This window comes from Gadus macrocephalus, chromosome 3 (assembly GCF_031168955.1).
Source record: "Gadus macrocephalus chromosome 3, ASM3116895v1".
NCBI classification, from domain to species: domain Eukaryota; kingdom Metazoa; phylum Chordata; class Actinopteri; order Gadiformes; family Gadidae; genus Gadus; species Gadus macrocephalus.
The window spans coordinates 24,494,235-24,505,634 of NC_082384.1; the positions used below are offsets into that span (position 1 = coordinate 24,494,235).

The window sequence follows — 11,400 nt, forward strand, 5'->3', positions numbered from 1 at the left end:
GGGGTCGATTCTGTCAGCAGTCTTGCAGCCTTGCAGCAGTGTCCACTTCCGCCTCAAAGTGTGTTTCAAATAAACGTGGTCTCTCCCGTGGCTCAGTTCAGCCATGGCCAATCCTAAACTCTCCTCCATGGTCACTCCCCCTCACCTTTTTACCCTTTCTATTTACAGTTCTCAGTCGCCTTGGTACATTTCTCAGATCAGAATTTAAATTCTCAAAACTACCTGTTCAATCCTCACATCATTGTGTCACTTGTGCACATCAAAAAAGTAGTTTCTCATTTCTTTGAACAAGTTGCAAATGCTTTGGTGCATTCATGCAAATGATTATGTACAATTCTCTGCTCTTTCCTACATTACCAATTGCTTGTGTCATGTTGATCCAAATGTATTGTAATGGGTCTCTATTGAATAGTCTCGCCCCCACAACATTTAGGCATTAGTTCATTGCATAAGTCTTTACATGCAAAATGTTGTCATATGTCAAGCACATTTCTATACATTTCCATTAGACATTTTTCTAAATCTGTCCTGAATAAGTAAATTGCTACAAGGTGAATCTCGACTTTCTCTAAAGAAGGGAAATGTGTGAAGTGTTAGATCAACCAACGATCAACCAGTTTACTGAAATAGCTCAAAGGTGCATCTCCTGAACCATGAACTGGCAAGCGCTGGAGCACAACACAATGTTACATCGTCTGACAATGGAATTTGTGGCCCAACAGACAGGAACGTCAGGAGGTATAGGAAGACCCTAAGGAGATTTTCCTATGTTCAAATTTCTAGCAATGACATGGTCTGTCAACAAATTAGAGTACAAACAGTCAAAGCGTAAATGTGAAAAAAAAAAGAAAAAAAAAATCAATCTCCCACATACACTAAGGTGTAACTTACAATTTACATTAATTGTCTTCAAAACTTTAGCCATAGTTTACATCGGAACATCCCTACAGAGTACACTGTTATATTTACAGCATGACTAAGCAATTTCACTGTCTTATCCGTACACAATGAAACAAGGACTTGACTAAAACACTAGAAAAGGCAGATTTTCAAACTTTAATTCCAATAGTTTGCTTACAAGGAGTGTCCTCAAATAAATGATTTCCATCAACCACTGATATCTGTGGATATCTCTGGGCCAATTTGTCTGTCATGTTTTTAACACGACTGTTCCACACAATACACTCACCAGCATCTGTTGGTCTGTCTGTCTGTCTGGCTGTTGATCAATCTATCCATCTTTCTGTCTATCTGTCTTTCTATCAGTCTGGCTCTCTTCCTATCCATCTGGCCTCCATCTTGGATCGCATGTTTGTGTGAATTTAAATCAATGTGGATATTTTTATCCTCTGATCATTTAGTTGGTCAGCTATTGACCGTCCATCGCTCGGTTTCGGTGCCTCACTCACTGACGCACTCCCCAGTTGTGGCCTTGTCCGTGATTGCCAGACGTTGCTTCCATTCACTGATTAAACCAGTTGATGCCAGCCTAGCTGTGCAGTCTCTGACATCAGTCCCCAATGACTCATTCTTACAGCCAACTGCTTGTTCTACTGCTCGCACCAAACCTGTTGGGAGCTGATGCACCCGTCCTGTGCCAATACATAATACCTCGTTTGTTAGCTTTTGTATCACACTAGTGTTCTCTGCTTTGCTTTAGTTGGGGAGAAAGGAGACATTTGTTGATTGTTTGTTTGTTGGAGAGATCGACTGAAGAAAGGCTGAGTGATTTCGTCTTCTTAACAATCTTTTGTGATGAGTTGTGCTGGAGTTGTGCAGTCAGATTGTATGACATTGTTGTGTTCTTATAAATATGTACTTTAATGAGGTACTCTTACTAGTAATCATTACTGAGAGAATAGTCAGAGAAAGTAATTCAGAAAGATATTCTTTATCAAGACCGAAAAAATACATGTCATACAATTTAACATTTTCATACATCACATACAAAACAAACTGAGCCTTGGACGGCCCGATGAGAAGACTCTTCCCAATAGCTGCCATCCAGACATGATATTTACAGGAAAGATATGGATAACCAATCGACTGTCAGCGTTTGGATGTTCGACTCTACCTCTTCCTGTACTCGTCCCTCCTTCTCTGACCTCTGACCTCCGCCCTGAGTCCCGCGGTACTGTTGTTGCAGCTGTGTCTGTTCTTCTGTCCCTGGCTTTCTGTATTCTTCCTCTCTAATTTGGCCCTTTGACCACCCTCATTCTCTCTCTTAATCTATCCATCTGTCTTTCTCGCTCCTTTCCTTTCTAACTCTCGCCCACTCACCCGTCTATCTTTCTCTCTTTCTTCCTTTGTCCTCTCTAGCTCTCCTTTCATTTCTGTTGCATACTTTCCCTTGTACTGCTTGGTTTGTTCCTTTCATTCCTTTCCTCTTCCCACTGTGTCTGCCCCCTCAAGGTGCCTCTCCTTCGACTCCTCTTCCTTCTCTGGTTTCCATTAGCTCGGCCTACTCATCCTACTCTCCTCTCCACCTGATCGCCTTGTCTGTCCTGTCGCCGTCTGTCTCTCTCTCTCTTTCTGCATCCGTTTGCTAGCCCTTCCAGTGTGCCTGGATAGCAGTGAGGCGATCGGCACATCATATAGACTGTGAATAATACAAAATAAACAGTAAAACACTCTCAAATCTGTACATTGTAAAGACTTATTGACCGGACACTCTGTGAGCCCCTGTGCTTATGGCAACCCGTTAGGATTAGATATCGCACTAGCCACAACAGTATTACGTTGTGTGGTTATAGTTGAGTTGTTAGAAACAACAACAGTGGATCAAGTCAACAAACACCAGCGGTGTTGATGGAGGACTCTGAAAGCCCTCCAACATACAGGCCAGGCCGCAGAAACTACTGCGCTAGCTGTATTGTAGAATAGACAGAGCCATGGCTGAAGCATAGCTCAGCAGACCTGATGCACGTTAAGCCCTGTGAATAGCAGATGCAACGATCGTCACACAACCGCCGCCCCTATCTCCCTAACACGAGCGCGTCTGTACAGATGCAATAGCTCGGTAACTCGGGCAAAGGGGGGTTGTGGACGTTTTCTGCCGAGGGTCACCCCACCATGACAGCCTTTAAAACAAGGCCAGGGGGGGGAGGAGGAGAAAACCGGGGGGGGGTAGGACTGAGAGTCTATCGTTCAGCCCCAGATGTGCATGTGTAGGTTGGACATGGCGAGGAGTGAGAGGGCCAAGAGGCAGAGGAGGGAGGGAGAGGAAGAGGAGGGCAAGGAGGAGGACGGCGTCAGGCCGAAGTCGTCCGGGCACTCCAGCTCGAAGCAGCGCACGGAGACGCCGGAGTCCGAGTCCGAGTCCTCGTTGCCGTAGTTGGTCCAGTACTCCTCGGCGTCCAGCTTGGGCAGGGCCAGCTCGTCCTCCCCCAGCTCGTACTTCACCACCGAGGTGGACACGGAGGGACGCTTGCCGTAGAGGCCGGCCTTCACCGTCTCGGACGACTTCTCGTACACGCCCTTGCTGGAGGACTGGGGCTTGTTCTTGGCGAACCACCAGCGGGTCTTGGTGCTGAAGGTGGTGGTGGTGGAGCCGCCGATGGAGCCGGGGTCGGCCAGCGGGCACAGGGCGTAGTCCATCTCCCGCAGGAAGCGCAGGTCCTGGCCGCGGCGGTCGGCGGGCGAGGCGCAGATGACCTCGGAGGAGGAGACGCGCGCCTCCCGGAACCACTCCCAGATGGGGCGGGACTCGCAGCCGCAGGACCAGGGGTTGCCGTTGAGGCGGAGGAACTCGATGCCCTGGACGTCCCTCAGGGCCTGGCTGGGCATCTCGGCCAGGGAGTTGTTGAAGAGGAAAAGCATGGTGACGCGGCCCAGGTCGCGGAAGGCGCGGCGGTTGACCTGGCGGACGCGGTTGTCGTGCAGCAGCAGGCGGTCCAGGTTGACCAGGCCGTGGAACACGTTCTCGGACAGCGTGCGGATGCGGTTGCCGTGCAGGAAGAGCTGGCTGAGGTTGATGAGGTCCGAGAAGATGTCGTCCTGCAGGAAGTGGAGGTGGTTCTCCTGGAAGGGATGGAAATAGATCGATCGGTTTCAGAGCGGCGCAATGTGGTGCTATGAGCTTGTAAACACAATGTGTGCACGTGTGTGTGCCAGCGTGGTTCTGTCCATGTGCTCCATGCCAAGGGGGAAGCAGTAGCTCAGAAGAGAGCGGGTTGGCTGGTAACCGGGAGGTTGCTTGTTCGATCCCCGACTCCTCCTAGCTAGAGTGTCGAGGTGTCTCTGAGCAAGGCACCTCGCCCTAACTGCTCCCGACGAGCTGGCTGTCGCCCTGCGTGGGGGATCCCCGCCGGTGTGTGAACGTGTGCATGATTGGTTGCAAGCCGCTTTGGATCAAAGCGTCAGCAGAATCCCCTCAATGTAAATGTAAATGTAAACGCTCAGGGGTCTGACTGGTTGCCCCTACCTGCAGATAGAGGAACTGCAGGCTGTAGAGTTTGTGGAAGATGTTGTGGGGCAGGGCCTTCAGCCGGCAGCGGTGCATGTGCAGGCTCTGGAGCTTCTCCAGACCCCGGAAGGCTCCTCCCTCCAGCCGATGGAGGCCCGAGTTGTCTCCCAGGTCCAACTCCTCCAAGTCCCTCATCTCGCTGAAGGCCCCCCCCTCGATCCAGGTCAGGTTGTTGGAGAAGAGCCACAGGACCTATAGGCAGTGCAGGAGGGGAGAGACATGTTAATGCAGTGGCTCAGACAGGGGGGAGGAGGGACCGAGTTTGCCGTAAAAAAGTATGAATTTGTTATTTTGTTTATCTAGAAAATGTAAGGAAATGTCTTAAAGGGGTGATATCATGCCACCAGCTGTGAAAATGTTGCTTATCTAGCCATCGTACATCGAGGTGGACACGCCCACTAGTGATGTCACTAAGGCACAGGGAAAGGCCGATTTTTCAAACAGCTTGTAATTGATAATCACACTCTCAGCTGATGGCGTGATATCACTCCTTTAATACATGCAGAATGTAGACTAAAAGGTTGGAACTGTGATGATAATTTTTTGGGATTCTAATTACTTTTATCGCACTATATCGCAAATTTCTCTCAGAACTTTCTCCTTACCTGAGTCCCGAAACCAAATGAGCCAACTCTCAGTTCAGTGATCCGGTTGTTCTGGAGAAAGACGCGCTGCGACTCGTACGGCACTCCAATGGGTACGGTGGTGAAGTTCTGCGCCTGGCAGCTCACGGTCATCGGCGTGGGGTAGCACACGCAGTTATGCGGGCACGCCGATGCCGGGTTGGGCTCGCCGAGGACCAGCAACACCACCAGCCAGAGAGAGAGGCCGCCTGACGGGGAGAAGGAGGAGGAGAGACGGACCGGGGTTAGAATCTAAACGGTGCTGTGGAGGGGTAGACGCTCTCCGTGGTTCTGAATAGTAATGCCAGAGATGGGTCTTCAGTAGTTCTAGTTTCTCTGTTATGACTTTGTAATAATTATTTTGTGCACTCATTCTAAAAGAATATAGTTGCCTTTTTGAACAGCAAGAATTTGTACGCAGCAGACTTATTTAAACTCAAAAGCAATCGTCAGAGCCATTTGGAGCGACTTTTACGCACAGCGTTTATAGGGATGTTAAAGAAGACGTTGATAAATCAAATGCATGTGTAAGCTTTAACAATGCCAAATAAATACATTAACCTCAAGGCAAAATGTATCCATCACTTCCCTTGACGTCTCTGTGGTTGCATGCTATTACGGTTAAACACAACCACCTTTAACTCGAGAAGCCATCCCTCCATTGTGCCTCAATAAACTAGAAAACTAACAAACCTCGAATGAATTACACTTAAAGTTGTTATTTGAGCTATTGCACAGCTCAATAACACAGTATAGGCTCCATGTAAAACAACACATAGGCCTGTTTGTTCTGAGATGCTAAGACGGACAAATCACAACCGAAAGAAAACTTCACTTACTTTTGCAATTGCGCATCATGGAGCATCGTCGGCTCCGAGAAATCATAGACGTTTCCATCCTGAACCAAAGCCACAAAGCGAGTTAGTCAGTAAGGGCGAAACAATTCCTGCTATCTCTGCTGCTGCTCTGGTTCCTTGAGTTCGGAGCGACTGGGACTGAGAGAGTACCGTTTGGTGGCTCCCAGACTCATATTTATACTGGGACTCTTCGCCGAGCGCCTACGGCAATGGGCTTCGTGGAATCTCCTACGTCACTGATCCGGGTCAAGAATGAGAAGAGGGGTGGCAAAGAAAACGGAACAGGGAGGAGCGATCCTCCTCGTGGGAAGGGCGGAGGGGAGGAGGAGAGAGGAGGTTCTGGAGAGGCTGCCATGGCTCCGTGCGCTCGGACGCAGAAAAAAAAGAGAAAGAGGGAGGAGGGTGAGTGGGTTTTCTTCATTATGGTGTGTGGTGATGATGGTGAGACGCCGAGGGGCGGGTGAGCAAGGAAAGGCAAGATGCCCAGTGATGATGACTGGGCTGTGTGGAGGAGAGCAAGACAAAGACGCGCGCAGGCGCGTAATACTTCTACTGGATTGCTTTCCTAGTGGCCGTTATGGTCTGCTTCCGGCACTGGGCTTCACTGTGGTGATAGGGCTACAGCAGGCTAGGGTTTTCTTTGATCAGGGGGGGCTGGTATTATATGATCAAAACGAGGAGTAGGAAATCCCTTTCTTCCCTTCAGTTGGAAGAAAAACATTACAGAGGCAAAGGAAAGAAAATACAGCAGTGATGGAGTTTCCTGCGGAGGCCGGCCAATTACGTTTGTCATCGTTTGGTCACATGTGAACCAGAAGCTGATGATGTACCCTTTGATGATGGAGTAAACAGTCTCGTTAATGGCCATGAACGTTGGTGGGTGGGTTTGTGCTGGTGGGTGTGCGTGTGTAGTAGCTCAGGCTTTCCTCAATTATTTGTAAATAATTTAAATCAGGATCTGAGACAATGCAAAAACGATCACCAAATGAATGTTTATCTAGCTGATGGTCATGCAATTGTTTAACTCTGAATGAAACACACTCAAACAATATTTTACTATTGTATTTAAGGTTTATTTGAATAGGGACGGATACAGAAACATAGATAAGCTTGAGACAGTCATCTGATGTTTGCATCATATTGTTTTGTAGCCAAAGCCAATTTACGACGTAAATCAAGTCACAACCACCCCAGCCTTTCTGTCCGTGTTTTCAGTCTATTTCTTTAGATGTTGATGTTTGTACTGCACACAATTTAAATCGATTTGCGCCAGTGAAACATCGATGAAACATATCAAAGGAATGCTCATGAACCTTGGTAGACTGGACTGAAGAGCGCAGCCGACACCATTATCTCACTACTCAGATCAAGGCTCCACTCAGAGCGACTCCACACGGTGTGGATCCAATATTTAACACTTATCTATTATAGAGGGCGAGGCCTTTTAAAGGCATCCTGCGTAAGGCGTGTGTTACCACAGCAACCACAACCTGACGCAGCCTACATGAGGCTACGTCGTCAGCCCCGGCCGCTGACGCCACCCCAGCCAGCTACTGGTACATCACAGAAACACAGCCGACATGGTCGACCGAAAACAAACAGAAAGTCAAGGAAAGTGTCTAAAGGTTGGGGATAAGACCCCTGGTCGAGACCCCCCCCAAAAAAACTTCACCCGACAATTATTTATTTCATTGTTTCATCATTGATATATTCATCTAACGTTACCATCATACATCATATTCCTAGTTTACTAATCCTGTTTTTTATTTAGCCTTTAAGCACAATTGTAGAAGAGCCTATGACCGTACATGGACCATAAGCAGTAGCAGTGACACAAGACGACAGGCTACAACATTGTATATACTTTGAAAGCAGTAGTAAATCTTTCCAACCCATGTGTCTATAATATTTTAGCATTGCCCACGCCACGTCTTTATCAGTGTTTAATCTTTTTTTTTCTGGGCAAACATCATCACTGTAGGCATGTTTCTTTAAGATGACGATCAACAATACATGCTCCATTACAAACCTGGTATTATGTCATGTGTTGGCTCTGATCAAGACGTTGGAATGGACAGTTACCATGGCAGGCATTGGTTACTGTTTCTACTTGCTCACAGGGTTATCTCCACATCTCCACAGGATCGCAGGCAGTAGTAAATGCCAGCGATGCGACACAGTGGCAGAACAGATGAATGACGCTTTGATTTCTCTGGGTGACACTGCGATGTGAAAACAATTATCAAGGTGTTTGTGTGTGTGGGTGTGTGTGTGCGTGTGCGTTTGTGTGTGTGTGTCAGTACGTGTGTGTGGTGTGTGTGTGTGTGTGTGTGTGTGTGTGTGTGTGTGTGTGTGTGTGTGTGTGTGTGTGTGTGTGTGTGTGTGTGTGTGTGTGTGTGTGTGTGGGTCTATGTGTGTGATTCTGTGTGTGTTTGTGTGTGCGGGGCTCTGTGTGTGTATGTGTGTGTGTGTGTGTGTGTGTGTGTGTGTGTGTGTGTGTGTGTGTGCGTGTGTGTATGATGTGTGTGTGTGCGTGCACGTGCATGCCAGCGTGCGTCGTGCGTGCGTGCATGCGTGCGTGTGTGCTGTACAGTTGATAATCATGGTAATCTGATGTTTCTGCGGGATTAGCTTGTTTGTCAATGTTAAATAGCCCACATGCTGTGTGTGTGTGTGCGTGTGTGCGGGCATGCGTGTGTGGAAGCGTCTGCGTGTTCATCCAGTAAGTGCTTCACAAACACCTCAATGTGCCAGATGGGGCATAAGGGGGAGAAAAAGCAAGCAATGAACTGTGGTCTGCCAATGAAGCAACGCAGGGGCCTATAAATAAACAGACTGGAGATCCATGATTAGGGAGTGATTAGCTCTCCCTGTCTCCCCCCCAGAGCGACACGCAGCCTGCCACTGAAAGGCCCCTGAAAGGCCACCGTGGCGGCTCTTTTGGGTCACACGCCGGGTAAACATGTGAGTAATGCAAGGCGGGGACGCGGTGTGTTGATGTGTGTTAGAGTGTGTGTCTGTTTCTTTGTGTTTGATTGCGTGACTGTGTGTGTTTTTGTGTGAGTGTGTGAGTGTGTGTGTGTGTGTGTGTGTGTGTGTGTGTGTGTGTGTGTGTGTGTGTGTGTGTGTGTGTGTGTGTGTGTGTGTGTGTGTGTGTGTGTGTGTTTCTGTGTCTTTGAGTGTGTTTCAGTGTGTGTATGTCTTTCAGTGTGTTTCAGTGTGTGTGTGTGTGTGAGTGTGTGAGTGTGTATGTGAGTGTGTGAGTGTGTGCACGTGTACGTTTGTGCGTGTTCTCACAGACGGTGATACTGAAACGGCCAGACGGATAAACATTACACAGACCTCACCTTCACACTCACCCACACCAACCAGCTGTATTTTTCTTGTGTGTGTGTGTGTGTGTGTGTGTGTGTGTGTGTGTGTGTGTGTGTGTGTGTGTGTGTGTGTGTGTGTGTGTGTGTGTGTGTGTGTGTGAATAAATATGATGGTTTTGTGTTTATGCGTTAATGAGTTTGTGTGTGTCTATATGCAGTGTGCGTGTGTTTGTGTGTCTGTGTGTGAGTGTGTTTGCGTGTCTGTGTGTGCCTGTTTCTGACTGTGTATGTGTGTGTGTGTATGTGTTTGTGTAAGTGCGTGTGTGTGCGTACCTGTGTCTGCCTGTGTGTTTGTTTTTTGTGTGTTTGTGTGTGTGCATGTGTGCGTGAGTGTGGGTGTGGGTGTTTCTGTGTGTGCGTACACGTGTCTGTGTGGGCCTGTGTGTGACTGTGTACGTGTGTGTGTTTGTGTATGCGTAAGCTCGTGTGTGTGTGTGTGTGCGTGCGTGGGTGTCATGCATGCCCATTTGTTGGTGGAGGCATGCATCATGGTGGTGACAGCCACACTGTGTAGGCACAGACCTGTGAATGGCCGCTGGGCATGTAATGTCTTCCAGACGGGCGGGGAGTCAGAACGGCAGAAACACAAAGAGGCTTCCCCATGAACACCCCCACAAACACGTCTGTGGGTCCCACTGGCCGCACTCTGTCTGTCTGATGCTGTGAGCTGAGCTGAGCGTGTGTGTGTGTGTGTGTGTGTGTGTGTGTGTGTGTGTGTGTGTGTGTGTGTGTGTGTGTGTGTGTGTGTGTAAGCGTGTGAGGAGCGTGTGTAGGAGGGTGTATATATGTGTATGTGTACGTGTGTGTGTCCGTATGTGTGTTTGTGTGACTATATATGTGTGTGTGTCCAGGTGTGTGTGCACGTTTGTACGTGCGTGCGTGTGCTTTTGTGTGTATCCGTGTATGTGTACGTGTACGTGTGTGTGTGTGTGTGTGTGTGTGTGTGTGTGTGTGTGTGTGTGTGTGTGTATTTATTTGATTATTTAAAAGTCTCCACACACAGTATCGGAGCACGCACGTGAGTGGGAGTGCGCGCGTGTGTGTGTGTGTGTGCGTGCGTGTCCCACGCGTGCGCATCCTCCACGACTTTCCTTCTCCAGAGCTGGAACACTCCTCCACGCACTCGTCATCACCAGCCGACTCCCGCAGCAGCGCCCTCTACGGAGTGCCCCACCGTTTACCGAGCCAATTACCGCCCATCCACAGCCCCTCCGGCCGCGGGGGCTCCCTCGCTCACACATCCCAGCCCGCATCGTCCCAGTCCTCCACTGACGCCCCGTCAGGCAAAATCACTCATTTCAAAAACATCTCCTCGCCACCTACAGAGCACTCTGCTCCCTGTGGCTCGCTCCCAACTCGCTGATGTCCTCCACCATTACACCCCCGTCCACCGGCGCCAGCCTCCTCACCGCCAGCGAGAAGCGGAGCGCGGAGCCCGCGAGGGGCGGAGGGCTTCTCTGCACCACCGCTCCCTCCCTCAGGACAGAACTGCCTCCGCAAACAAACGCGTAGCTCCGCCTCCCCCTTCTCTGTCAGAGCGGCTGCCCTGGCTTCCTGCCTGGCACTGCTGTGTTTTTCCGGAAGCGAAGCAGGGAAGGCCCTGGTCCTTCTTTGGATGGGAGGCCGATTGGTGCTCTCCCCTCGACTCTTCCCCGACCCTTCGCAGACACTTCCCAGACTAATACCAGACTCTTCCTCGACTCTTCCTCGACTCTTCCCTGACTCTTCGCAGACACTTCCCAGACTAATACCAGACTCTTCCTCGACTCTTCCTCGACTCTTCCCTGACTCTTCGCAGACACTTCCTAGACTATTACCAGACTCTTCCTCGACTCTTCCTCGACTCTTCCCTGACTCTTCGCAGACACTTCCTAGACTAATGGCAGACTCTTCCTCGACTCTTCCTCGACTCTTCCCCGACTCTTCCCAGACTCTTCGCAGACTCTTCCCAGACTCTTCCCAGACTCTTCCCAGACTCTTCCGCGACTCTTCGCTGACTACTCTGCATAGCCACTCCACCTCTTGCGCACTTATTGTGTGTTGTACGTCCTGGCACCTGAAAAAAGTACTTAACATTGTGA

General features: G+C 49.3%; 1 protein-coding gene across 1 annotated transcript; it reads right to left on the bottom strand.

The window, feature by feature from the left end:
- Positions 1-1,875: 1,875 nt before the first annotated feature.
- Positions 1,876-6,326, bottom strand: rtn4rl2a (reticulon 4 receptor-like 2 a). The gene is made up of 4 exons (XM_060048209.1): positions 5,928-6,326; positions 5,071-5,297; positions 4,424-4,657; positions 1,876-4,020 (listed from the first exon to the last, which is right to left on the bottom strand). The coding sequence occupies exons 1-4, from the start codon at positions 5,983-5,985 to the stop codon at positions 3,148-3,150; spliced, it is 1,392 nt and encodes a 463-aa protein (XP_059904192.1). The 5' UTR covers positions 5,986-6,326; the 3' UTR covers positions 1,876-3,147.
- Positions 6,327-11,400: the final 5,074 nt, after the last annotated feature.